Below are 26629 nucleotides of genomic sequence, written 5' to 3' on the forward strand. Positions count from 1 at the left end.
ATGATGAGGACAATTGCTGCAGCATGGTAGAAAGGCACAGCGTCGCAAGCCAGAGAGAAAATAATGAGAAGGGGGAACTGACTGAAAAAAAGATTAATTGGCCTTCCACTGCTGTCAGAAGTACTGGGAGAATGCCTTGTAAGAGATACCGAACTTTCCAGAATGAGCACAAATACTGCAAATATATTCATTCTTAACTCTCGTTTCACAACGAGGGAGGAACTCAGGAAAACAAGTAACTAAACACATCACAGTGGCAAAAAACAAAAAAATCTCTTATATTTAAAAAGGACTAGAAAATCTACAGAATATTTCTCTCTCAAGGAATCCCTAATCCCAAATTAATAGTTCACGTAGTTATAGTGGAGAGTTTGCATTATTAATATTGTTGAGGGTCTAATCCAAACGTTTTATATTTTCACTTATTTTATGTAGCTAATTAGTGTTTTAATTTATTTCTACTCAATCTTGGGATCAAGAATTTCCTACCATCTTATGAAGAAAATAAGTTACTTCCTTAATAGAAATCAGCCTCTCTGATAGCTAGCTGATGTTTTACCAAGTGAGACTTATCAGATGTTCCATGTTGTGTACACCTAATGCCCACCTCTAGTTTCACCTGCTCCCCCCTCCCCAGGGACAAGGGGGGTTTAGGGCATTTACCAACACGGATTGGCCTGGCTGTTCCTATCCTATTTTATTCTTGGTGACTAAATCCTTCTCCATAAGATATAAGCAAAATCTCTTTCCTTCTCTTCTTGATGCAGAAAAAGATTAATTGACATGGGGGCGGTGGGGGGGGGGGTGTGTGGAAAGAGAGACTCACAAGTTATTTGCGGATAAATTTTTTATCTGCAAAAATCTGGAGTAGAAAACAGAGTGACAAAGATGTTCACATTTTGTGCATTTCTTTGGTCACTTTTCAGCATTTGGTTGAATTACTCTTCACTTATGATTTTCGTGTGGACCTCCCGGCTCTTTACCCGCAGCTTGTTGACCTGGGACTCGGCAATGTCAGCCCGTTCCTCGGCCTCCTCCAGCTCGTGCTGGAGCTTGCGGAATTTGGAGAGGTTGACATTGGATTGTTCCTCCTGAGAATGAATGGAAATGCATTTAGGAGGGAAAAAAGGTCAGGATTTCTAGTTTCTTAGGTCAATGGGTCTCAAATTTCTTTTTAAAAGACTTCACTCTAGTAAACCTTTTTTTTTTAAAAAAAACCTAGAGAAATGCTCTTGAATTTTTTTTTATTTTTTTATTTTATTTTTTATTTTTAATTTTCCTTGCATGCTTCTTGAACTCATGGATAACAAGGAGGGACAGGTGACATTTGCCACCAGGATTTCTAAAAGTTCTCCTTTTTAACATGTAAACATCTTAGAGCCATTACTAAATATGTCAGTTTTCCAAACTTTTTGTCCCCCTGAGTCTGGTGAATGAAACCAAACCTTCTAAAAATGCAGGTACACCACCTGTGTTATACTGAGCTAATAGCCTGGAGTATAAATTATTGCTTGTTGAATATAAATTATTGCAACTTAATGCAGTTTACAAATTAAAGAAAACTTGTTTCTTAAAATAGTTTTGAGTAGTCTCTGATTATGTTTGAACAGATAATCAGTGAGTTTGGGAAGGCCAGTTCGGGTTTAGTCTTTAGTAATTGTCCTTTTTTAAAAGGCTCATTGACAGCTGTCCATAATGTGGCATTCAAATTTTGAAGTGAATAAAACTTAGAATCACTAAATAACAGAGCTTGAAAAAAACCTCAGATCTTCCTCTTATAGATGAGGAAAGTAAGAGCCAGAGAGACATGTTAAGTCTCTCTGTCACCACCCCCCCCCCCCCCAACCCGCGCCCACTCCCTGCCCCAGACCTTAGAGGTCAGCAGAAAAATGAAAAACATTCATGGACAAAGGAACTAATTTGTGATAAGTAGGTATATATATATATATATATATATACCCATACTTAAATACTTAGGAAATCAGCATTATTTATTATTTAAGATAAATCATAGGCTAGAGAAGTGAGATAAGGTGGAGTGCCAAGAATCTGCTGATTTGAACATAACCAAGATCTTCTGAGCTCAGTGGTTTGAACATAAGCGGGACCTTCTGAGCTCCAGGCTTAATATTTAACTGCTTACTTGTCACCTTCACTTATGTATACAGTGGTATTTCATTGTTTCCAAAACAGAATTCCTGTTTCTTTCTTGCCCTGTGAATCTGTTCCTCTCTTAGTTCCGCATTTTAGTCCTTGCTGTGCCATCCACCTGGTTATTCAAATCACAGACTTGATGAATTGCCTTTGATTTCCTTTCTCTCTCGCCAACCAAGGGCGACCTTTTAGCATATCCAGTAGTTTCTCCCTCCAGAATGTGTCTTGAGTCTCTCCACTCTGTCTGCTCCACCACCATTGTAACACAAGCCATGGGACCTCCTGGAAAGCCTCATAAAATGTCTCCTGGTACTGCCTGTGTTACCCAACAGTCCATTCTCCACAAAGTAGCCAAAATATACTTTAAAGAGTATAAGCCCAGGCATGACTGAGCAGTTCAGAACCCTCCTGTGGCTTCCCAGGGTCCCACTGTACTTGGAATACAATCCAGACTTCCTACCAGGGCCTAGAAGACCCTGTGATCTGCTTCCTACCTCACTCTACTGCCTCTTCTCTACTGCTCTCTCCGTGGTTCTTTCTGTTCCTTGAACCAGACTCTTTTCCACTCAAAAGCATTTTGTTGCTGTTGCCCTTCCCTGGAACCATCTTCCCTGGCTCCTTGAGTGGTTGGTTTCTTCTCATTCTTTAGAATGTCATTGACCATTTTCCTTTGATCCTTCCTCACCATACCCTCCTTTTCTTTCATCCCTTAAATGAAGTTGGTTCTGCCATATCTGAGACCAGAGGCTGCTCAGTCACTCCAAGGGGTTTGGAACTCACCGCTTCCTCAGCTTGTCTCTTATAAGCTTTCACCTTCGCTTGCAGTTTGTCCACGAGATCTTGGAGCCTGAGCACATTCTTGCGGTCTTCCTCAGTCTGAAATAATATTTTTAAGAGTGAGTCTCTTGAGAGTACAAACACCATCACATTTTGTTGTACATTTGCTTTTTGATCCCTTGCAAACTAGGGTGAAAACCTAGACAGGCCATTTTCCTTACCTGGTAAGTGAGTTCCTTTACTCTTCTCTCGTGTTTGCGTAGACTCTTGACAGTTTCAACATTGCGCTTCTGTTCACTTTCAACTTCTCCTTCAAGTTCGCGTACCTGTAAAAACGTGGACATTTTAAAGACATTTACTGTAAAAAAAAAAAAAAAAAAAAAAAAAAAAAGACATTTACTGTGATCCATTCACTCAACGGATTTCTGCTTCTTCAAACGACCTGTGGTGCTTCTTTCACTCTGTTTTATATCTAGGTTTCATGCCCTAGTCTAATTGTCCCCTTAAAAGCTCTTTGGCAGCAAGGAATGTGTCTCATTCCATCTCTGTATGCCACACTCATCCAGCAGCACTAGGTCCTCAAAATGCCCTGGACTGGAATGAGGAAATGTGCCATCAGAAGACCCACCCTGGCTTCCAGTTTCTGGATCTGCTTCTTCCCGCCCTTCAGGGCCAGCTGCTCAGCCTCATCCAGACGGTGCTGAAGGTCCTTCACCGTCTGCTCCAGGTTCTTCTTCATCCGCTCCAGGTGGGCGCTGGTGTCCTGCTCCTTCTTCAGCTCCTCGGCCATCATGGCCGCCTGTTAGCAGTGAAACAAAACCGGTTGAGAGCTGGGCTGGCGCATCGGGATTCAAGTTCGAGCACCACTGTGTTGCCCTCTGCTCACATCCGTGATGGCCTTCTTGGCCTTCTCTTCTGCGTTGCGGGCTTCCTGGACAATGTCTTCCATCTCTCCCTGGATCTGGGAGATGTCTGTCTCCAGCTTCTTCTTGGTGTTGATCAGGCTGGTGTTCTGTTAAAATAACAAATTTAGAAATATTTAGTATATGAGAGCAAAGTTGGGATGCCAGACTTCTAATGAACTCACAGGCTAGTTAATTAAGTAATTAGTATCCCTCCTTGTTCAATAAGTTATCTGAGATGACAATATATTTTTGAACGACAATCAACTTCGGATGTCACAGTACAGATAAATATTACTAACCCACAAATATTAAATGTTTTAAACGTTATCCTCCATAAAACACTGTGAGTACATTCTGAGATAAAGCTACGATATGAGCAAGAATTTCATTTTCATTCCTTTGTATTTTTCACTCTTCTGTTATACTCACTTGGGTGTGGAGGAGCTGGACGCGCTCACTGGCGTCCAGGAGCTCCTGTTCTGCGATTTTCCTGCTCCTCTCCGTCTGCTCCAGGGTCGCCCGCAGCTCCTCGATCTCAGCCTGCAGCAGGTTGGCCCTGCGCTCCACCATGGCCAGCTGCTCCTTCAGGTCCTCCTGGCTCCGGAGCGCGTCGTCCAGGTGCAGCTGGGTGTCCTGTGGAATGAACGATCGTTGAGACACCTCGTTCTCAGGGCTGCAGTCTCCCCAAGCCCCTTGGGGCCCTTTTTCGAACCCACTTACTTTGAGGATGCCCTGGGTGTTCCTGTAGTTCCTCAGGGCCTCTGCAGCCATGCGGTTGGCGTGGTTCAGCTGGATTTCCATTTCATTGAGGTCTCCCTCCATCTTCTTCTTGAGCCTGATGGCGTCATTCCTGCTCCTGATCTCAGCATCCAGGGTGCTCTGCATCGACTCCACGACTCTGATGTGGTTTCTCTTCAGCTGGTCAATTTCCTCATCCTTTTCAGCGATTTTCCTGTCGATTTCAGACTTGACTTGGTTCAACTCCAGCTGGATGCGCAGGATCTTTCCCTCTTCGTGTTCAAGAGATGCCTTTAATGACAGCAAGGGGTGACGTTAGGGAATGGAAGTTTATGGTATTCTAGAAATAGGAATTAGTTCTTACTTTTTTGCTACCATAAGACATCTTTGTTCCCTCGTTACAGAAATTTCTACAATGTGTTGTTGGTTTTATATATTTCTGTCTCCCCAGCTCGATCATTCCCTTGAGGGCAGGGACCTTAACTTACTTGTTTTTGTTCCTTTGGTGTCTAACACAGTTCTGACTAACACCTGTGTGTTAGTTGCATGCATAGTCAAGTCTCCATCCTCATATGTAGTACACAGAGTGAGAATTACTTTTCTTTTCTCTTGATTCAAGAATTTCATCAATTTTACATGCAATAGACTCTAATTCCCCTTGTAATTGTTTTTAGAATGTATGATAAAATGTCTACCTCTGCCTCCTCTAGAGCAGCCTGAAGTTCAGACTTTTCATGTTCAATTTGCTTCTTTACTTTTTCTAGTTCATGGATACGTTTCCCTCCTTCTGCAATCTGCTCAGTAAGGTCAGAAATCTCCTCTGTTGGTGAACAGAGATATAAAAAATTTGTTCAGTGAACGAAAACATTTTTTCAAATCTTTGGTTAAAGGAGATTAAAATGTACTCACGTTGCAAATTCTTATTTTCCCGCTTCAGGGTTTCAAGTTGGTCTAAGGATTCCTCATAAGCATTCTTAATCTTGAACAGCTCTGTGCTAAGGGAGCGGGACTCCTTTTGGGAAGCTTCAAGTTCAGCATGAGTTTCTTCATACTTCTGTTTCCATTCTGCCAGGATCTGCAGGGCAAAGGGCAGTCAAGAAATTTAATGGAGAGAGTTTGATGGGATATGAGAACCATCTATTCTGGCAGCTGACAGGCAGAGTTGGGATGACCTGAGACTGACAAGTAGTTATGAATGAAAAAAGTAGAAACCACAGGACTTGTCCTCCCCCACTGCCACCTGCCATGGAGCAGGAGCTCCCAAGAACAGCTCTTTCAGATAGTTGGAATAAGGCCACTGAAGGCAGCAGGCTTTGGTCCCGTGTTGAATGCCAAGGCAGAGGCTGCAGCACAAGGTACCTTGTCGAAGTTCCTCTGCTTCTTGTCCAGGGCCGCGCAGGCCGCGTTTGTTCTCTCCACGTCGATCATCAGGTCCTCCACTTCATTCTGGAGCCGCTGCTTCGTCTTCTCCAGGGAGGCACATTTGGCGTTCACCGCTTCTACGTGCTCCTCGGCATCCTGTAGACGCTGGGCCAGCTTCTTCCTGAAAGGTGAAATAAGGACAATAGAAGTGAAGGCCATCAGCAGAATTGGAAGTTTCCAGGTATGTACAAAAGAGTGCTTTCCACAACCAGACTCCTAACAGTCTGCTCTTCAAGCTTGTTTTGTAGGCCTAGTTCTGTGTTGACTCATTCCCACTCCTGCAAACTAAATGCTGACAACAGTCCAAATTTCAACATCACCACACTTCATAGTCTGGTTTTAAGGCCATCTGTGATCAGCCCAAGCCAACATTTTACCCATTAAGGTCACTGGTTTATTCCTTCTCTGTAAAATATTAATATCTGTCTTGAATTACTGTTACGTATGTCTTGCCTCCACTGAATTTTCATCTCCAGAAGGTAGAGTGTGTATCTTGCTAATCTTTGCAAGACTGTCACACATGTTAAGTACTCAAATGTTGGATGAATTGAATTCAAATGAATTCAAATTCATTACCAAATATGCTTGATTTTGGCTAATTGTGTCCCTCCCTTATTTTTCCTGGCTTTCCATTAATCCTTTAATAAAAATAAACTTTTCCAAATCAATGCCAATTTTGCTTTGTGAGCTCCACTGAAAATCTCCTCTAAGGCATCCACCCAAACATGATTCCAACCACATGGTTGTACACTTGTCACGGGATAAACGACTAGCTCCCTTCTGAAACCTTTTGAATGAGTAGGTTTCTTCTGGTCAAGATTCTCCCTCTTCACAGTTGCATCTCGAACTGTTGATTGCATTGAATATTTGGTCCTTTTTGAAACCATGTGTTTCCTTTCTTATTGCAGAATTTATGTTTTCTTTTTAGTCTTTAATAGTATATGTCTTTGTTCCCCTACAAATAGCCATGTTTTTACATCTCAGAAGGACGAGCTATGCTTTGAAATCTTGGTTATTTTTCCCTTACATACCTAACATCTTCGAACAATTTTTCCATTAGTGGCTGAGAGGAAGGAGAGGCACAGGGCAATACAGTTAACTCTTACTCTGTCTACACCTTTATAGATAGAATGATGCCCAAAATACCCCCTTTTGAAAATAGTCGTTCAGCTTCCTCTTGCCTTACCTGCTTTCTCTTTTTGCCCTCTAGCTTAATTCTTTTCCTGCACTGCCAGATTGTCTGTCTTGCTTTGGTTTGCGTTCATGCGTGTTTTTTCCATTGTTTTTAAATTTTGTTTTTGGAGCAATGGACATTTTCCCATATAGCGCTTATAGCAGATGCACTTGGTTAACAGGGATATTTCCATTTTAACTAAGTCTAGAACATACTTGGCCTCCTCCAGCTCCTCTGTGCGCTGGATGGCATCCGTCTCGTATTTGGTCCTCCACTGGGCCACCTCGCTGTTGGCCTTGGACATTGCCCTCTGCAGCTCAGCCTTGCCCTCCTGCTCCTCCTCATACTGTTCGCGCAGCAGGTCACAGTCATGGCGGGCTGATTGCAGGGCGTGGGCCAGTGCACTCTTGGCCTAAGAACGTAGAGATCAGTGACTTAATTTTATATCTTTAAAGTGATATTTAGTCTCTAGGCTCCTAGAGGTCACCAGAAGAAAATCTATGGAAGTAAGAAAACCACAAATAACCTCAAAAATAAGGATAGTGACAACAACAAGTAGGGCTTACCTTTATCTCCTCTTCAAGCTGCCTTTTTAGTTCCTCAATCTGTTGTGTGAATGCTTGTTTGCCCCTTGAGAGCTGAGAAACTAACGAGTCCTTTTCATCTAGCTGGCGTGAGAATTCACCTATTAAGACCAAGATGGATAAAACTCAGCCTTACTTTTGGAAATCAGAGCTCTGAATTAAAAGCTGGAGCAGGGAAAGGGAGCTGAGTTTGAAACACTTTGGAGAGTATGGATTACAGCAAGCCACCAACGTCCACTTCAGTTCTGATGAGAAAATCTATATGAGAATGAGAAGTATGGAAAGCTTTGAGGCAGATTACATACTTACAGGCAACACAAAACATTTTGCAAGGTATTTAAGATTATTTGATCACAGTAGAAATTGGTCAAGAAACATGCAACAAGAAATGTAAATCAAACCAACAAAACATCCCAGTGCTTCCTGTCTAAGGCAATAGTGTTGTACTAGTGTACCTTACACTGAAAGTTGATTGAAACAAAGAATTTATTGTATGGAAAATAGGAGACTTTGACCGATTCCCTCCATCAGTAGAAGTGATGTTCAGAAGAAAATCCTGGAAGCATTTTTATGTTAAGAAATGATCAAATACCCTTCCACCCCAGAATTCATTGGTTTAGGGGGCCTTAGCAGTTCCTAAACTAAATGGCATTTAAATCCAATCCAACTCTTCAGGCACCATAATTCAGAAAACATGCTGTGCTGTATTAAAAAGGGAGGAAAGACTTTCAGCTCCATTTTTGAACTGGTTACCTGGAAGCTTTATCTCTTTAATAAGAATGACAACTTTCTCTTTTTTCCATACCACTAAATTCTAGAAGGAACTTAGAAAAGATTCTTAAGATTCTTTGAGAATACAGGTTTTCTTCTTCTTGCATGAAGTATACTAACTATCTGCATGACAATAACACAAGCCTTACTTTGAACTTTGTTCTAGAAAGAACAATATTTGAATGGATATGAAAAAGTGGTTCTCCAACACTTTGATCTGCCTATCACTTTAATAGTCCAGACAACCCATAAAATAATTACCATCTTGTTAACCTCTTGCTTGAGGAGGTAGAACTTTGGTAAAATAGTTGGTAAAACTTTGGTAAAAAGTTAATTAGGGGAAGGGGTTAATGCACAGACTCTCCAATTTGGGAAGTCAAAACTCTACAAACATCCCTTGAAGGCTCCAGGGGGGGTTTGTAGTACTATTTCTCTGCATGATGGTGCTAGCTAGCAGCAGTTGGCCAGACTTCAGGAAAAAGAGTGGAGTAAGCGTTCTTGGACAGCCACCTCATCATTGCCATAGTCTGTCATTTTTAAAATGTGGATTACATTACACAGGCCATTGAGGGTAATAGAGTAATAAATAACTTGGGCAAGCATTTTGAAAGATGAAAATAAATATTGTGAAGATACACTTTAAATCTGATAACTTGATTAAAGTCAGATCTGCTTTAAAATGTGAACGAGCAAAAGAGCCTGGATCTCTTTAGTGAAATCAACAATTACAACAAAAAAGAAAGCAGTCCGTGCCAGGGGTCAGTAATGTGTTCCTACGAGTGGTGGTGGGTGGCCCCCAGGCAGATAGTATGTGATCTCAATTAAGTCATTGCAGAGGTTTTCAGCAAATTAAGCATCCAAGCTAAATTTGTCATTCAAGGTCAACACTGGTCAATGGCCCACCTGATTCTGTCTGCAGACGCGCTCTCTGAGCCGTCAGGTCATTGATCAGCCGCTGCTGCTCCTCTTCCTTGGTCTTAAGTTCACTCACCTGGTCTTCTAGAGTGCGGCACATCTTTTCCAGGTTCCCCTGCATCAAAAAGTGGTAGAAGGCATCTCAAGCAAGTATTTGGACCACAGAAAATTTCAATAATCCACACATTCCATACGGTGGTACTTCCTTATTTGGAGAATTAAATATCTTTACAAGCAAACAAAAACTACAGAGGCCTTGGGTTGTGGTGGAAAGAGTAACGAATGACAGAGTCTAAACGTGCTACCAGCAAATGGCTTTGGGAATTTAAGTCTTAAATCAGGTGGCTTATATCTGAGATGAGAATAATGACACTTGATTTTTTTGAGCAGCAAGTTTATGTATTTGTGCTTAAGGGGAAAAACAAAAGCCTAATCAAGGTGAGGTGTTTTTAAAAACCCCAAATGCATAGTTGAGTTGCTCTCATTTGGAAGAGCTGAACTTTCCGCCCTACATGTTCTTTGGGTGTGGCTGTTCTCACAGCAAAGAGTGGATGCTTTGCCATCACACCCTGGGTGTCCCTCGCTCCCGCCAGTCACCTGCTTGTGCTGCCAGTTACTAAGGACTCTTGACCGGCTCACTCACACCTGTCTCACAGAAATCTCTTTAAGACTTAAACCATGGTTGTACCTTGGCCTTGGAGACAGTCTCCATGTTACTGGCCAGGTCGTCGATCTCCATCTTCAACTCGCTCTTCTCCTTCTCCAGCTTCTGCTTGACCCTCTGTAGGTTGTCTATCTGCTCCCCCAGCTCGGCCACGCTGTCCGCGTGCTTCTTCCTCAGGGTGGCCGCCGTGGCTTCGTGCTGCAGGGTGGCCTCCTCCAGGTCCCTGCGCATCTTCTGGAACTCGGCCTCCCGCTTCTTGTTCATCTCGATCTGGGCGGAAGTGGCCCCGCCGGCTTCTTCCAGCCGCTCACTGATCTCCTCCAGTTCCCGGGAGAGGTCGGAGCGCTGCTTCTCTGCTTTGGCCCGGGAGGCCCTCTCTGCCTCGATTTCCTCCTCCAGCTCCTCGATGCGGGCCTGAGGGTGACACAGCAACATTAATGGCAACTCGTGGCAGTTTTGATTCCTGTGATAATGTGGACGAGGTGGAGGTTGTGACTCACCTGTAACTCCTTGATCTTCTTCTGTAGCTGCATGGCGAGGGCCTGCTCATCTTCAATCTTGCTTTGCAGATTGCTCATTTCAAACTCTTTCCTGTCAGAGGGGCACTTTATGTCAGTCACAGAAACAGTAGTAGCACTTTCCCCATAGACGTGTTCTCATTGCTTACTTTTTGAGTTTCTCATCGAGTTGCTGCTTGTCATTTTCAACATCCATTGTGGATTCTTGGGCCAATTTTAGGTCTCCCTCCAGTTTCCTCTTGGCTCTTTCTAGGTCCATGCGGATTTTCTTTTCTTGTTCCAGGGATCCTTCAAGCTATAAGTTAATAATGCATGAATATAGTTCCTGAAACGTTACCATCTTTTATCCCAGGTTTGACTTGTAGACATTTAACTCCTATCTAATCAGCAGCTTATTTTGATTTTTCCATGAATTAGGCAAATTTGTCCCACCTATTCCATTCTCATAACTATTCACTTAGTCCCAGGAATCATCATTTGAAAGGTGAAGTGTACCTCATTACCATATGATTACAGTAAACTGCCAGGGAGACAGCATGCCTTCCCTATCTCCCCACCGGAATCCACTGTGACTGTGCTTCACCACACCCACAGACCCCACAGCTGTGTTTCTAACCATGACTTTTGTCACTTCCTCCCTGATGCACACATTTATAGCGGGTTCTCTATTTGGTATCAGACTACGTTTAAAGCCGAATTCATCTTCCACATTCTTTATTTGGAAACCTTTCTTCCTGTGAGAGAGAATCTTACGGATGTTTACTACTTCTTTGCTATTGCTATGCTCCCCACTTGGAGCATCTCTCAATTTCTTTGCATGGCCTCTTGCTTTTCAAGCCCAGGCCAGACCCATTTTGTTTGTACAGATTTCTTTGGTAAACACAAGCTTTCCTTTTCCCTGAGTCTTTTTATGTGTATTGTCTGTTAACCAACAACTTTCTTTATTGATTTTTTTTGACTTCTTGGGTGTCCATCTTAGACCTTGTAGCAAAGATAATGTCCTATACACATATCCATTGGAAGCTCTTGAAAAGTCCTCATTACATCATAAGAATGCAAACTCATGTTTACTTAGTTTGTTACAAAATTAAAAAAAAATTTTTTTTTACATGATTTTAGGCTTACGTCATCCACTTGTTGTTCAAGCTTGATTTTAGCTTTGGTCAGCGTGTTGACCTTGTCCTCTTCTGCCTGTAGGTCATCCAGGGTCTGCTGGTGGGCCTCCTGGAGGGCCTTCTTCTCCTTGGTCAGCTTAGCGATGGTTTCGTCCAGGCCTGCCATCTCTTCCGTGAGGTTTTTCACCTTGAAAAATTAAAGAAGAAATGGTATCTGCTTTAAAGCAGGTTTACTAGGCTGGCGGAACCTCGATATGGTAGAACAGAATGTGATTCATACCTTGTTCTCTGTGGCATGCTTCTCCTTTTCAACCTTGGCCAGGGTCAGCTCAAGGTCATCGATGTCTTTCTTGAGCTCTGAACACTCGTCCTCCAGTTTCCTCTTCTTGGCCGTCAGCTCGGCGTTGATCTCCTCCTCATCCTCAGCTCTCTCAGTCACCTCCTTGATCTTGGCCTCCAGCTGGATTTTCGTTTTGATCAGCTGATCGCACCTTTCCTCTGCATCAGCCAAGCTGTCTGCTTCCTGAGAAGGGATAATAGGCATTTTTAGATTGTAGTTCTTTGGACATTTTCAGATTTTATTAATATTTCAAAACCATATAAGTGAATTGTGTTTTAAAGCCTTAGGTTACTTTTTGTAAACTTCCCATCATCTAGGAAATATTTATTGGGCACTTATTATGACACTGAAGATTTTTTTTTAATTTAAGGAATTTAAGTCATGGTTCCTGATGAAATTATGATACAGTTTTATTTGATAATGATGCAGTTCAGGACATACTATGCCAAAATATGGCACCATGGCATATTGTGTACCATAAACTGAAGGAGTTTGAGAAAATGGAAGATGCAGGAAACCCACTCTGACCTCCTTCCCTCACCCCCTAAAACAGGTCATTAAACTCCTGTGTAGAAAGTGCCCTTCCTGTACTAGTAGGAAAGAAGACATTCTTATCACCAGAGGTGAGAATTGGGGACCAAGAAGGCTGTATAAACAAACCTTGTTAAACTAACCCTTATCTTTTTAGTTACTTTTTCACCATTTATTACTCTTAACTCAACCCCCTTTGTCCTGTCAAATCTTTACAAATTTATTGCCTGTCTAAAAGATATATAAGCTTCCTGCTCTGCTTATTTCTTTGGGTCTTCAGTCTCTTGCAAAGGCTCCCATGTACATGTAAAAATTCAGTAAATGTGCATGCTTTTCTCCTGTTAGTTGATGTTGGTTGCTTTAATTTTCAGACCCAGCCAGGGACTTTAAGAGGGTCCAGGAAAACTTCTTGTTCCCCTAATGATGACCTATATTTAATGTGTTGGTATATAATTTCAGATAAGTCTCCTTTCTTTCTTTAGTATTTATTTCCAGAAAAGTTTAGTGTGTAAAAAACAGACAAAATGGTCAGGTATCCAGCAGGTTGCTAGAGGGAGGGGTAATATCAGGAAAGTAACTTAAAGGGAAGATGTCTTACAGTGACAGAGTAGCTGGGAATCACAGGAAACACATGGAAGAAATAAGAGGCACTAAAAATGTTCAGAGGTGGTGCTTAAAGAAGTACCAGGTGGGTTTCTCATAAGTTAGAATAGAAACTCTGTGGGAGCAGGGGCCATGCCTCTTACTTCAAGTTGTATCCCTGGTGCTTGGAACATTATTCCGTATTTATTAAATGTGGAGACTTGACAGAATGATGTTGGAAAGAGGTCATACTATTCTCAGAGGAGAGGAGTATGATTGGAAACTGAGGTATACCTTGCAGTTAGCACCTGGTTCTCAAAGGTGTGATGAGCCTCTTGTCATTTTGGAAAAACTGTTCAAAGTCACAGTGCCAACCCAGGTAGGTACAGACAGTTCATCTTTCTTTACATCTTCTAGTGAAAGGCCCTAAACCTGTACGTCCAACTGGACCAAAGTAGATGTTCTTCTGAGCTCAGAGGACTGTAGGACAACTCTCAGTACTCAGGTAGTGGGTCTCAGTAGCAAACTGAAAGTCTCTGGTCATTTGCGTCACAAAAGTGGGTTAAGCAGTGGTGTTTGATCAAACATTTCTTCCAGGTCTTCTGGGTGTTTATTGGGACATCAAGCAAGAATGTCAACCCTGTCTCTCATGCTTTGGATAAAAACTGACACTGTCTATAGAAAGTGTTCTCATTATCCTTGTCATGATCCTACTCTTTCAGGTACTGGAGAGTTTCTAAAGATAGAACTGTCAGGGAAGTTGCCAGAATACTGGTTTCAAGTGAATGTATTTTCATCATGATGTGTCCTCCCTCTTCACTGTGAATATTGTTCTTTTCACTGGTCTAATTTGCTCTTCTCAGTAGGGAGAATCTTGGGGAGCAAAGATCACCTCATTTTTTGACCACATTCTGCTAGGAAAAACACTAGGGGGAAAGGGAAAATGCTTTTGTTTTTCCTTTTAAACAGCAAAGAATCCTACTGCAGTGCTTTGTGGTAATGTTGTGTATGGGATTGTGTGGATCTTCTATGGAGTTGTGAGTTAGGAAAGATTGATAGTCCCTTAGTGAGGTGGAATCTAGACCTTTCTCTAGCAATTGCTGAGCTGAAATTTTCGCATCAGATTGGGTGCTAAACAAATGGGTTCTGATACTCACAGCTTGGACCTGGAGTTGCAGGTCATTTTTCTCTTGCATCAGAGCTACCATCTTCTCCTCAAGTTCTTTCCTTTTTGCCTCTGACTTCGCCAGCTCTTCCTTGGTCTTCTCAAATTCTTCCTTCATGTTGGCCATCTCCTTCTCGGTCTCGGCGCTCTTGAGGAGGGGCTTGATCTTGAAATACAGCTTCATCCAGGGCCAGTGCTTGACGTTCATGAAGGCGCGGATGTTGTACTGGATGCAGAAGATGGACTCTCTGTGACAGAAGCAGAAACGTTCCAAGTCAGGTTCTCACAGGAAGCAGAGTGAAAAGGCCTTGGCTGCTGGGGCTCAGTAAAATATCTCTGTCAATACCTTCTCTCCACCATCCTCTGGTACTCCACTCTGGCCAAGAAGCCTCTGCACCTGGCCTGGGTTCGGGTAATCAGCTGGGCCAGCTTCTCGTCTCGCATCTCCTCTAGAAGCCCCAGAAGACCAGCTTTGAAAAAGACCTGTGTGGGGGGAGGATTTGCAGATCAGAAACTGTACATAAACTTCAAAGGGACACGGATAGCATCGGGTGGGCTTTAGAGACCATTACCTTGGTGTGACCAAATTTATACTGAGTGTGGTCAACGTCGATGGATGCAAGGAGCTTCTCAGAAGCCTTCTTGCTGTCAATGAACTGCCCTTCAGGGATTGCACTTGCATTTAATACCTTGTATCTGTTTAGGCCAAACAAATAAATGATACAGCTATTGTCACCAATAAGAAATCTTCTTGCCTTATTTTAGAAATGATGTAACTTTTGGGTAGTCTAACAAACATAAACAAGAAATCATATCTACGTCTTTATTCTCTGCATATTCAAAGGGTGTCAAACTTTTGGCATATCAGCATACCAAATGATCAATACAGAGTCTGTTAAGTGTGTTTCTCTTCTCCTCAATTATAATAGAACGTATAAAGGATTTTTATTTCAATCAAAAAAGTTGAAATAAATAAAAGAACCTCTTAAAATAATTTGAAGTGAGAAAGTCTGACCTCTGTTTGAAGTCTGCATAAAGGATTCTGCTGGGGAATCCCTTCCTGCAGATGCGGATGCCTTCCAGCACTCCGTTACACCTCAGCTGGTGCAGGACAAGTTCATGCTCCATGGCCCCTAAAGGGAAGGATACACATGCCTTATTTCATGGTCTAAAGCAAACACACTGGCACTTGTCTGGATGTCAGAAGTGTCTTACCAGGGGTTTTGGTTTCATTGGGGATGATGCAGCGTACAAAGTGGGGGTGAGTGCTCCTCAGGTTAGTCATCAGCTTATTCAGATTCTCCTGTGGAATTAATGAATATTTGGTTTGAAAGTGTGCTCTTTTCATACATTCATATTTACAGACATAATCACTGTGACAACCGTGACATTGCTTCAATTCTAACGAATGGTATCCTAATTTGAATTTGCAAAGAGTTCTTTCTGGAATTTCCACATTCCCAAAAAGTCCTTTCCTTTCCTGTTTTTGTGCATTATAAACATATTTGTCTACAAGCTGTTGAGGTGGTTGTTCATTGCTTTTGAATCTCCTAGCATGTGTTGTAGACTTAATATGATATTCTAAATGTAGGGAAACACCCCACCCATACTGTTTCACCTGGATATGTGATCTGACGTTACAAGTAATTCAGTGTCTTATTCCAAATCTGTCATTTCTTTATTTACCCTACTTTCAATTGTATCTGCTTCTCTATCACATTCCTATTCCTCTTCCTAATTACAGAGCTGTGTCCTCCTGCTCATTCCACAGAAAGTGGCCTTTTAGTGCTTCACTCTGGGAATTGGCAGAAAACCAACAGCCATGTTACCAACTGTGAGAAGGGTTCCAATTTGTGGAAATCCTGTTTGTTTGTTTGTTTGTTTGTTTGTTTGTTTTTCCAGAATAACTAAAGCTTTCATTGTTACAGATGGGATTGTCCAAAGAAAAGCAAATTTTCCTTCAAGAGCTATTTTTTATCACATCTGTTTTATACCCTTCGTTTAGAATCAGCCTCCAATTCCCAACACTGTTCTTCTGTCTTTGGCTTTCAAAATCCACTCTATTCAGTTCTGTGCCAATATATACCTAGGCACGTGCATCATTTGGAGACTCCCACATACTCCAAAAAATCTCGTTTTGCTTAGTCCTATCCCAATAGGACCTTTTAAATGTCAAATGACTTTATTTCCTGGCATTCAGATTTAATTTTGTTATCTGATACTGACTTCTGCAATTCACTGTCATCCCTCCTGACACCTTGTCTCCTATACACTGAAGTGTCTCTTCCAAACTACCCCAGACCCTCTGAGACTCCATTCTACCACCACCAACTGACCTAGATCTTTGAGTCACATTCAGTTCTGGAATCCTTGCAAGATTACTCCCCTTGCCCCACAGATACAATAAAATTGAAGTTCTTAAATCAAATAAGAGAGAGCAAAGGATGTTTGTACCCTGAAGAGAGCAGACACAGTCTGGAAAGAAGAACCCTTCTTCTTGCCGCCTTTCTTACCACCAGCTTCTAAGGGGGGTAGAGAGAGCACAAGCAAATCATAAGACAGGCTTTCTCAGTATATGTTTTATACATTAAATGAAAGATGACTTCTGTTGCAAGTTACCTGCTTCAGCACCTGCTCCCCCAGTGAAGAGGAAAGCCAGAGTCTTCATTGCGGACTTCTGGTACAGCCCAACCACGGTCTCATTCAGGGGGTCCTTGTTCTTGTCCAGCCAGCCGGCAATGTTGTAGTCCACAGTGCCAGCATAGTGGATCAGCGAGAAGTGGGCCTCGGCCTTGCCTTTGACCACCTTGGGCTTCTGGAAGTTGGCGGACTTTCCAATATGCTGCTCATACAGCTTGTTTTTGAAGGAGGTGTCTGTAGCCTTGGGGAACATGCACTCCTCCTCTAGGATGGAGAAGATTCCCATAGGCTGAGAGTAGAAAAAGAAACAGATGCCGTTTGAATTTTGTCTGCTTATAAAAATAATATGTAACATCATGATCCTATTTGAGTAAATTCATCTTTTAATTTCTTACAACTAATGAAGACTTATTCCTTGGGCCAGAAGTCGTTAAGTTAGCAAATATGTATCAAGTGCCTCTAGAGATCTAGATGCTGTGCTGGGCTCTGGGATGTGATGGTGAGGGAGATGATCAAAGGGCATGCTCTTGTGGAGTTTGTGTCTCGCCCCAAGGCTTTACAGCCGTATTTCTCCCATTGTGACTCAAAAACTGGTTGCATCAGAATCACTTGATGAAAATTCAGGTTCCAAGGCCCCCATCCACACTGACCAAAAAGTTTTTCCAAGGGTAATGTGCAATTTTATTAAGTACTTGTGGTGAGTCTTAAACCGAACTTTGAGAGCCTCTGCTTTTAAGTACTAGAAATTGGCATTTCAGTTACCAGTAATAATGAATCTAAGGATGACGAAGTGATAATAAGTACAAAATACTCTATCTAGTGCTCTTTTATAAGGAAAGATGGCTTTAAATATGAGGCCATCATTGCAAACCATTGGGAAATGTAGAGTTCTGTACGTTAAAGAAAATATTCACTCTCCTTTTACCAGGATATCTACCTTGGAGTTAGCAAAAGAAGGAGTTTTCCTGATTTTGTTTACCAGTGGAAATATTTTAAGATTCTCACTTAAATACTATTCAGCAGTATACTCTGTGACCTGAATAGTCATACGAACCTTCTCGATGAGCTCGATGCAGGCAGCCAGGTCCATCCCAAAGTCGATGAACGTCCACTCGATGCCCTCCTTCTTGTACTCCTCCTGCTCCAGCACGAACATGTGGTGGTTGAAGAACTGTTGCAGCTTCTCGTTGGTGAAGTTGATGCACAGCTGCTCCAGGCTGTTGAACTAGGGCGTTGCAAACACCAAAGAGCTCAAGTGAGTTTGGGAAACCCAGGGGGAATTCGGCAGAGCAGACACGAAGCGGAGGGGCCTTCACAGGGCCGCTTGCTCCAACAACTCACATCAAAGATCTCAAAGCCGGCGATGTCCAGGACCCCGATGAAGTACTGTCTGGGCTGCTTGGTGTCCAGCTGCTGGTTGATGCGGGTGACCATCCACAGGAACATCTTCTCGTAGACGGCCTTGGCCAGGGCGCCCACTGCGTTGTATACCTTCGTGGACAGAGTAATGATTGTTGCCGTTACCAAAGACGTGTTGAGAAGGCTGGGGGTGTGTGTGATTCATTGAGGCCGTTCACTTACCTGCTGCACAGTCTGGCCTTTGGTGACGTACTCGTTGCCGACCTTGACCCTGGGGTAGCAGAGGGCTTTGAGCAGGTCAGCAGAGTTCAGACTCTGGAGATAGGCCGCCTTGTCAGCAACTGTAAAGACACAATTCAGGCATCCTGTGTGACCTACTGTGGGCCCCACAATTCATAGGAGCAGAGTGATGAGTGAATCATTTTATAGAAAGTCTGTATGGGGGTAAATTTGCATACATCCATCAGAAGCTCAGCTGTAAAGGAAACATGAATATGGAGTGGGCTTTTCGGCTCTGTTACCTTCGGTGCCATCTGGCTCGGCCTGCTCCTCACGCTGCTTCTGCTTGAACTTCATGTTCCCATAATGCATCACAGCCCCCGTGAGCTTGTAGATGGAGACTCTTTCATCAGAGGTGAAGCCCAGGATTTCGATGGCACTCTACCAGGAAAAATGAGAAGACAAAAGGACAGAAGACACTAACTTATTGAGGAGAATTTATACCTTATCTTTAACCACACCCAGAGAGGGGTGTTATTTTCATTCCCATACATAATGGATTAAAAAAAAAAAAAAACACCCCTGCATATGTAACTTACATCTGTGGCCATCAGCTCCTCTTGGTCATCAATGCTGGGGACTGTGATCTCCCCTTGACTGACGAAGGCATAGTCATAAGGGTTGGTGGTGATCAGGAGCATTTCTGGGTACACAGAAGTCAGGGTATACATTTTACATTAGAAGTTGTTAATAAATGATTAACGTCTAGCGTATAAACTTAAGCTCTTTCTTACCAATTAGGTCTGGCTTCTTGTTAGACATGATCTGATAAAAAATGTGGTAGCTTCTTTCTGCCTTCAGCTGGAAAGTAACTCTAGACTTCTCCAGAAGATCTGCAGTGGAAAGTAGACACTGGTCAGGGCAGAAAAATTATAAAGTTCCTGGAGTGATTTTGGAACTTGGGGTCATTAGCTGCTTCTCACTGGCCCCTTGAGATTTCCACGGAATGTCCCCCCGAGGTACCACATATTGTGCCTCTGCAAACACCATTGCAGTTATTCTTAGCACCTCTGGAAAGAAACTAAAGCCTGCCTGGCCCAGGACATAGACATTTCTCATGCAGAAGATCCTTGACATTTAGAGTATAATTGATTCTCAAGAACCCCTGTCTCCCCAGGGTCTCTTCTCACTTTAAAATAGACCATTAAGAGCAACGTTTATCAAGGCTCAGTAGGCAACTCATTTACCCTCATGTTAGTGTTTTCCTAGAAAAAGTTGAAATTCATTCTGAGGCTGGATTATTTCAGACAAGCCCAACGGCTCCCGGCAGTTCTTACGGAATCATTAGCTCATGACTGAGGATAAAGCACTCTGTGGGCTATGGGTAAGACTGGCATTAACCATGGGCATGTTTGGCAGCAGACTGGTGTTTCACAGGCTCCAGGCTCAGCAGGAGCTGCAAAATGTTCCTCCAAACCATCAGTTGTCATTCTTGGATTCTGTTGAGGAGGTCCTGTTACTCACATGTTTCAATATCAGCAGAAGCCAGTTTTCCCGTGGTACCGAAGTGGATCCTGATGAATTTACCCTTGCAAGTAAAAATGATGATGTTATATACCAGACTTGAAGCGCACGAGAAAGAAGAGACTGCAACGATAGTTCAGGCATGCTTTCTCGGGCACTTAAGGGCTGAGAAGAGCCTTCTGTGACCAAGAGACTCACAAAGCGAGAGGAGTTGTCGTTCCTCACGGTCTTGGCGTTGCCAAAGGCCTCCAGTAGGGGGTTGGCGCTGATGATTTGATCTTCCAGAGTCCCCTGCAAAGGCAAGCATGGTCCTCACCTCCGGGGCTCCAGACTTCCTGAGAGCCCTGACATCTTGAGTCTGACCCCAGACCCACCTGAATTTTGCCCGAAGTAACTTCCTCCTTCTTCTTCTCCCCAGTGACTGCAATTGTTGCAAAGTACTGGATGACACGCTTGGTGTTCACGGTCTTCCCTGCCCCGGATTCTCCGCTGCCAAACAGAGACCAAACATCCGTGAGGAATCAACCTCTGTGACGAACGAAAGTGCTTCCACTAGCAGCATTTACTACCTTATGCGTCGATCTTTATATGTCTTTGTCAGTTCATATTATTTCTGTTGCTCTCCACTGATAAGAAGTAGAGAAATCCATCCATTAATCACCTAACACATACTTCTTGAGAGCTTAAAATGTGCCAGGCTCTCTTCTAGGTGGCCTGGGGTTGAGGGGGCCAAAGGGCAACCACCCACAACTATGTGGGAAGTGAAACCGTTAGTAAAAAAAACTCTATGAAACAATTATGTGTTCTTCAGTCTCCTTAGATTAAAGACATGACTTAGGTTAAGTCTTTGAAGGACTGGACGTCTCTCAAGGAGGCCTTAAAAATGAGCTACTGGTAACATTCCCAAACGGCTCAGATGTTCAGGAGGTGGTATGTTATTCCCTTCCATGCACAGAGACGGGATTTTATACCATCTACTCTCAGGAAAGTTCTTTGTAGCCTTTAAGACTGGACTAGCAAATGACAAAATTTGGGGCATTGTTATTTTATATTCTGAGGTAGTCTAAGCCCTCCAACAAGCTATAAACACTATCTATTTCCAGGCTGATCAGCCATCGCCTCAGTATGGGAACATTAACTATTTTGTTTTTCTTTTTTGGTGTCTTTTTCCCAGTGCAAATAAACTGCCGGTGAGTCCCAGGATAGTAATACATACGTGATTAAGATAGACTGATTCTCCCGATCTAGAAGAAAAACAGCAGCCAATCAGCATATATACAAGTTACACAAACAAAACTTTCTGTGGGGATGGACCTGTGATGTTGAGTGTCTCACTTTAAATGGAGTTTTTAAATACATTATTGTCAAGTTATGTATGACATTATTCTTAAACCTCTTAAGTTGAGGAGAAACACAGAATGCTGTTATATCTTGAATTCCTTAAGCTGTGACAATAAGCATGTCCTGGTTTAAGACAAAGAGCGGGGGCTCTGGGCTGATGGCTCAGAGCCTGGAGCCTGCTTCCGATTCTGTGTCTCCCTCTCTCTCTGCCCCTCCCCCGTTCATGCTCTGTCTCTCTCTGTCTCAAAAATAATAAAATAAACATTAAAAAAAATTTAAAAAAAGGGGCGCCTGGGTGGCTCAGTTGGTTAAGCGTCCGACTTCGGCTCAGGTCACGATCTCACGGTCCGTGAGTTCGAGCCCTGCGTCGGGCTCTGGGCTGATGGCTCAGAGCCTGGAGCCTGCTTCCGATTCTGTGTCTCCCTCTCTCTCTGGCCCTCCCCCGTTCATGCTCTGTCTCTCTCTGTCTCAAAAATAATAAAATAAACATTAAAAAAATTTTAAAAAAATTAAAAAAAAAAAAAAGACAAAGAGCGATACTTTCCAAAGCCAGACACTGTCTAGTTGTCAGCTGTGGATTCCGGTAGCATGCTGTCTGCTGGTCAGTGCATGAAACTTTCTGAAAAGTGGGTAATCTACTAAGGGTTTGGACTATAGTTCGGTAGGTTTAAATAGTTCATCAAGCCAAGGTTGAGGTGTTGTTTCTAAATGAATCAATTGGCCTCACAAAGAAAAAAAAATTTTTTGCCTTATGGCCACAGACTGCACCCCAAATTCTCATCAACCTTCCCCAAAGTATGGCATCGGGTTGAAGAAAGATCAGATGAGGAGCACAAAATCCTTTTAAAGTGGGGGACACAGCATCTGTTCATGTGTGTGTAGCCCCCAAACACCATCTTCATTCAAAGAGAGGGCATCTTCTCTGAGATGGTGTCTGATGACTTGAGAGATAACAATACTCCTAAAAGCATCAGGTTTGTGGTCAGCAAGAAACTTAAGCACAAAAGGACTGAACGAACGTGTATTTTTCATTTCTATTCAGACAGTGTGATTCAGTTGTTACTGAATCTTAACTCTTATTATTTACATCTATACAATAAATTATGTATTCCCAAGAAGGAGACTGCAAGCAAATGCAGCTGAATCAAGGTGGAGCGGTAGTGTGGCCTGGTAAAATCACGGAGTGGGAGTCTGGAGAGCTAGGTTTTAGTTCCAGCTTTGACGGCTTGTAATTCTCTGTGTATTAATTACCTCTTCTGTACAACCAGGGGGGTGGATTAGATTATTTCCAAAGATCTTTTTAGCTTTAACACGTTGTGACTCTAGGGGGTAAAGTAATTTGTATGAGAAACACTTGAGTCACTCACCCGTCAGCATGAACTGATAGGCGTTGTCGGAGATGGAGAAGATGTGGGGCGGGGCCTCCTGGCGCTTCTTGCCTCGGTAGGCCGTCACCACCTCTGCATTGTACACTGGCAACCACTTATAGGGGTTGACGGTGACACAGAACAGGCCTGAGTAGGTCTGTACCAAAAAGGGGGAAAGAAGGAATATAGTCATTTCATGGGGACCTTAATAACCTGCTGTTTTTCAAAAATATTAACTGCCTGCACAAGCAGAAAGGCCATGAGAATGAACTCACGTAGATCATCCAGGCTGCGTAACGCTCTTTGAGGTTGTACAGCACGGCGGGCTCGTGCAGGTGCGTCATCATGGCCATGTCCTCGATCTTGTCGTATTTGGGAGGGTTCATGGGGAAGACTTGGTCCTCTTTCACGGTTACAGTCTGGCAAGTCAAATAAGAGAGGCCAGGTCAAAAAGTGTCAGCTCACCTTGCGCCAGGTGCCGCACCGTCTCATCATCTCAGACACTTTACTCACCGCCCCTCCTTCAGTCTTGGCTGTCACCTTCCCCCCTTCCCTGCTTTGCACTGTTGCTTTCACGAAGGACTCTTTAGGGTCCGCCACAAAGACTGATGTCTTGGCATCAAAAGGCTTATTCTGGGCCTCAATGCGCTCCTTTTCAGACTTTCGGAGGTACGGAGCTGCCTCCCCAAAAATGGCCATCTCGGCGTCGGAACTCATGGCTGCGGGTTATTGGCAGCAGCCCAGTCCAAGACCCTGCCTAGGAAAGGAAGGAAAAGTACTACAGACATTCAGATATTACATATTTCACGTTTAGAAAAAGAAAACATTCTGTATTCACTTAGCATTGCGTAGAGTGTGACCACGTTTGGCTAGAGACGAAATATGGGTGTTTGTGTTTTGGGCCAGCACTGATAGGTACTTAACTTAGTCAAGCATTTGGAAAGAGACTGTGGTTTCTGGCTCTGGCTCACCTGCTGTATGACATGGTAGCTGCTTTCTGTTTCATCTGTATACACATTCATTTCTGTTAAGTTGCCTGTGACTGGCTTATACAGGGCACAGAGCTAGGCTCTGACAGGGTTTCCTCCAGCTCTTTCGCTGAGAGCACTCTTCCAACTGGATTATAAGCACCTTGCAGGCAGGGAGTACTTTTCCTTCTACAGCATCCTTCATGCCTCTTACAACACATGTGGGATACATACAAGGGCTCAAAGCTGGCTTTGTGAATTTGCAGCACAATGGATTTCTGTTGCTAAAATTCTAGGAACTATTTTGTACATAGTGAAAACCTTTTCATTACAGATTTGGATTCATTATAGACTCACAAAGACTACCTAAATCAAGGAAAGCAGAAACGGGGGCGGGGGGGGGGGGGTGGCTTTGCTTTGCGTTGTTTTGTTAAAAAAAAATTCTATTTTACATCAATGTTTTCTTGTTCCCATACTGTAATTTTGACAAATTTGGCTTCTTCACCTGTCTGTAGTATTTCTGAAAGACTAATTCTAAAATATTATTATCTGTTTTCTTGCTTTATTATTGATAATCTCAGAAAAATTTCACAAAATTTCCTTTCCAAGATCTGTCTTTTGCCACTTTAACTAACATTCATTAATCCTGTGCTTAATGATAGTGATAGTAGGTAGTGATAGATAATAGTGATAGATAATGATAGTGATCATAGGTAATTTATTTTATAATCATAAAGATATTTTTCCAGAAAGACTCAAAGCACTTGTGTAAGGTTTCCCATGCTTTTCCATTCAAGCTGCAGGGATTTGGGTAACACAAAATGCTTTGTCTTGCTGAAAATGCTCAGTCATTTACATATCTTTCTTTTTTAATTTCCATTTTATGGACTGTGAAACAACATACACGTTTAAGCCACTTTTCCAAGGCAAGGATTCAGTTCATTCAGATAGCCTCTCATGGTTTTTTTATATTATATGATGTTGAGGCAAAGCTGTAGTATAGGAAATTTACATTTTCTCAATAAATGAATAATAACACCAAAATGTTGTATTACATGTTGTAACTCAGTTATTTAAAAGATAGACTGCAGTGCTGGTAATAGAAAAAAATTGTGTATAAAACTTCTCAAGACTCTAAGAAAGCATTTTCATATATTGCAGAGGCTATAAATTAATGAGAACCAGTTGCTAAAGTCCCCTTCAGGATTTTTTCAAGGGAAGCATGATCAGCCATGAAATGAAAATGCTTTCAATTTATAACCCCCCGAGCACTCTCCAACCACCTTCAGAAGATTTCTTGCCTCCTGTGAGGAATAAGAAAAAAAAAAAAATCAGTATCTTACCTTAGAGATGCAACCTTGAAGTGGGCCAGAACTGTAAGAGAAAGAGCAAATTTCTTCTGATTAAATTCTAACGGTTCCCAATAATAGCATAATTGTTAGGCGAGAATCAGGAAATGACTGGGGACACTGAAACATCTAATTAAAATTGCCACGGAGTAAGTAGGTGCCTTACTGGAAGGGCTGCCAGGGGCAGGGAAACCGGGATGTGTGGCATGTATGAGGGCAGCCAAGTATCCCTTACCGTCTCCAGACAGAGCCCTGTCCTCACACACACTTACCTTGAAGCTTTATGAGGAAAGACGAGCCAACTCATTCCAAGGGTACTTTTATAGGGTCAAATATGGAAAACACGTAGCCTCCTCCTCTTTCTTAAAACATATTTGGCAAAACATGTTTTTGGCAATGAAGGTCTCCAAGCATAATTCCCCTCATATTAAAGATGTTTGGATATAATTAGAAGTATTTCCTCTCACATTGGGTTAAGTATATGAATCAATCTCCTATAAATAATTTGAGAGGTCGGCAATCTGAAAGTGATCTGCCTTTGGAATAATGTAAGGTGTTGTTTCAGAGACAGCTATGTTCTGCCATCCCTGGACTTTGTTGCTGCCGTCATTCTGTTTCGCTGAGCTGCCTGTGTGAAGTCTCTTCCACTGGCTGAACAATTGCAGATATTAGAGTAGGAAGGGAGGTTGCAGCTCTTGACCAGAGTGGTAGGAAGAGGTGGTTAGTCGCCCCCAGGAAGGCATGAGTTTTGTTTGTTTTCTTTGCAACTTATTGTGCTTTCCTGAGGGTGCTTGGAAACGTAATTTTGAAACTTGCTTCGTGAAGAGCAGCCAAGGACAGCTTCCTTTGTTGCGTCCAGTCGGCTCCCTCTGATTCATTGTCAGATCAGACCACTCCCACTTCAAGCTGGCTCCAGACTTCTTTGCCTCGCCAAGCTGAGGTGTCCACTTCTCTCATTTTTTGAAAATGCAAGTTGCTTGTGAAATCCTGTTTCCTCTATGAAACTCAACATAGGAAAATATTAGAAAGCAGGGCATTTCTCTGTCTAGAGGCAGCACCTGTGACTTCTCCACCAGCTACCCATGGTATATATTTCACATTTTGCTTACAAACAATACCTGAACATTGTTTTCTATTCTGATTTTTTAAGAGATGTTTGTTATTGTGTCTGTCTTATGTCTCTCTGTGTCTGCATTGTCTGTCAGCGGCTGAGACCCAATTTGCTGCATATAGTCTGTTTGACAACAGTTCCTGTATTCTTGCACTTACATTTCAATCAGTTTAATGAAATGGGTCACCTTCTGAAAGCAGGTGTCTAGAGATACCGGTTGTAGTGGTCATGGGATCTATTACTGTAAGGGACCATCAGACCCATATTCCTCATTTTACTAAGGAAATAGCGGAGGTCCAGAGAATAGAAAGGAGTGACCACAAATTACTCAGCAGCCTTGACCCTGGTCACCTGATTGGTATGGCAGCCCAGCGTGCTTTCTGGTATCACTCTTGT

The 26629-nt window shown here is 42.7% G+C and overlaps 1 protein-coding gene across 1 annotated transcript; it reads right to left on the reverse strand.

Annotated features, from left to right (window-relative positions):
* Positions 1–829: 829 nt before the first annotated feature.
* Positions 830–25206, reverse strand: LOC132687113 (myosin-4). Its single transcript, XM_078437748.2, has 39 exons — positions 25117–25206; positions 23319–23562; positions 23081–23224; positions 22806–22962; positions 21314–21341; positions 20472–20586; positions 20296–20388; positions 20098–20161; positions 19368–19466; positions 19173–19276; positions 18876–19014; positions 18577–18695; positions 18337–18486; positions 18050–18220; positions 16975–17284; positions 16810–16877; positions 15571–15658; positions 15371–15488; positions 14928–15051; positions 14702–14838; positions 14348–14603; positions 12018–12260; positions 11748–11924; positions 10772–10917; positions 10605–10695; positions 10129–10518; positions 9429–9555; positions 7737–7855; positions 7386–7582; positions 5934–6117; positions 5484–5649; positions 5270–5394; positions 4557–4865; positions 4266–4469; positions 3818–3943; positions 3560–3730; positions 3153–3257; positions 2935–3030; positions 830–1091 (listed from the first exon to the last, which is right to left on the reverse strand). The coding sequence occupies exons 2-39, from the start codon at positions 23520–23522 to the stop codon at positions 939–941; spliced, it is 5817 nt and encodes a 1938-aa protein (XP_078293874.2). The 5' UTR covers positions 23523–23562; positions 25117–25206; the 3' UTR covers positions 830–938.
* Positions 25207–26629: the final 1423 nt, after the last annotated feature.

This window comes from Panthera onca, chromosome E1, assembly GCF_046562875.1.
Source record: "Panthera onca isolate mPanOnc1 chromosome E1, mPanOnc1 haplotype 2, whole genome shotgun sequence".
In the NCBI taxonomy this organism is placed as follows: domain Eukaryota; kingdom Metazoa; phylum Chordata; class Mammalia; order Carnivora; family Felidae; genus Panthera; species Panthera onca.

What these genes read in the sequence shown, in the direction of transcription:
- LOC132687113 (XM_078437748.2), bottom strand. Translation starts at nt 23,522, where the DNA reads ATGAGTTCCGACGCCGAGATGGCCATTTTTGGGGAGGCAGCTCCGTAC. An exon ending in TTCTGCTGATATTGAAACAT is followed by an intron (nt 19,467 to 20,097) that starts GTGAGTAACAGG and finishes TTTCCACTGCAG; the next exon opens with ATCTTCTGGAGAAGTCTAGA. An exon ending in AGACTGTCTCCAAGGCCAAG is followed by an intron (nt 9,556 to 10,128) that starts GTACAACCATGG and finishes TTTTTGATGCAG; the next exon opens with GGGAACCTGGAAAAGATGTG.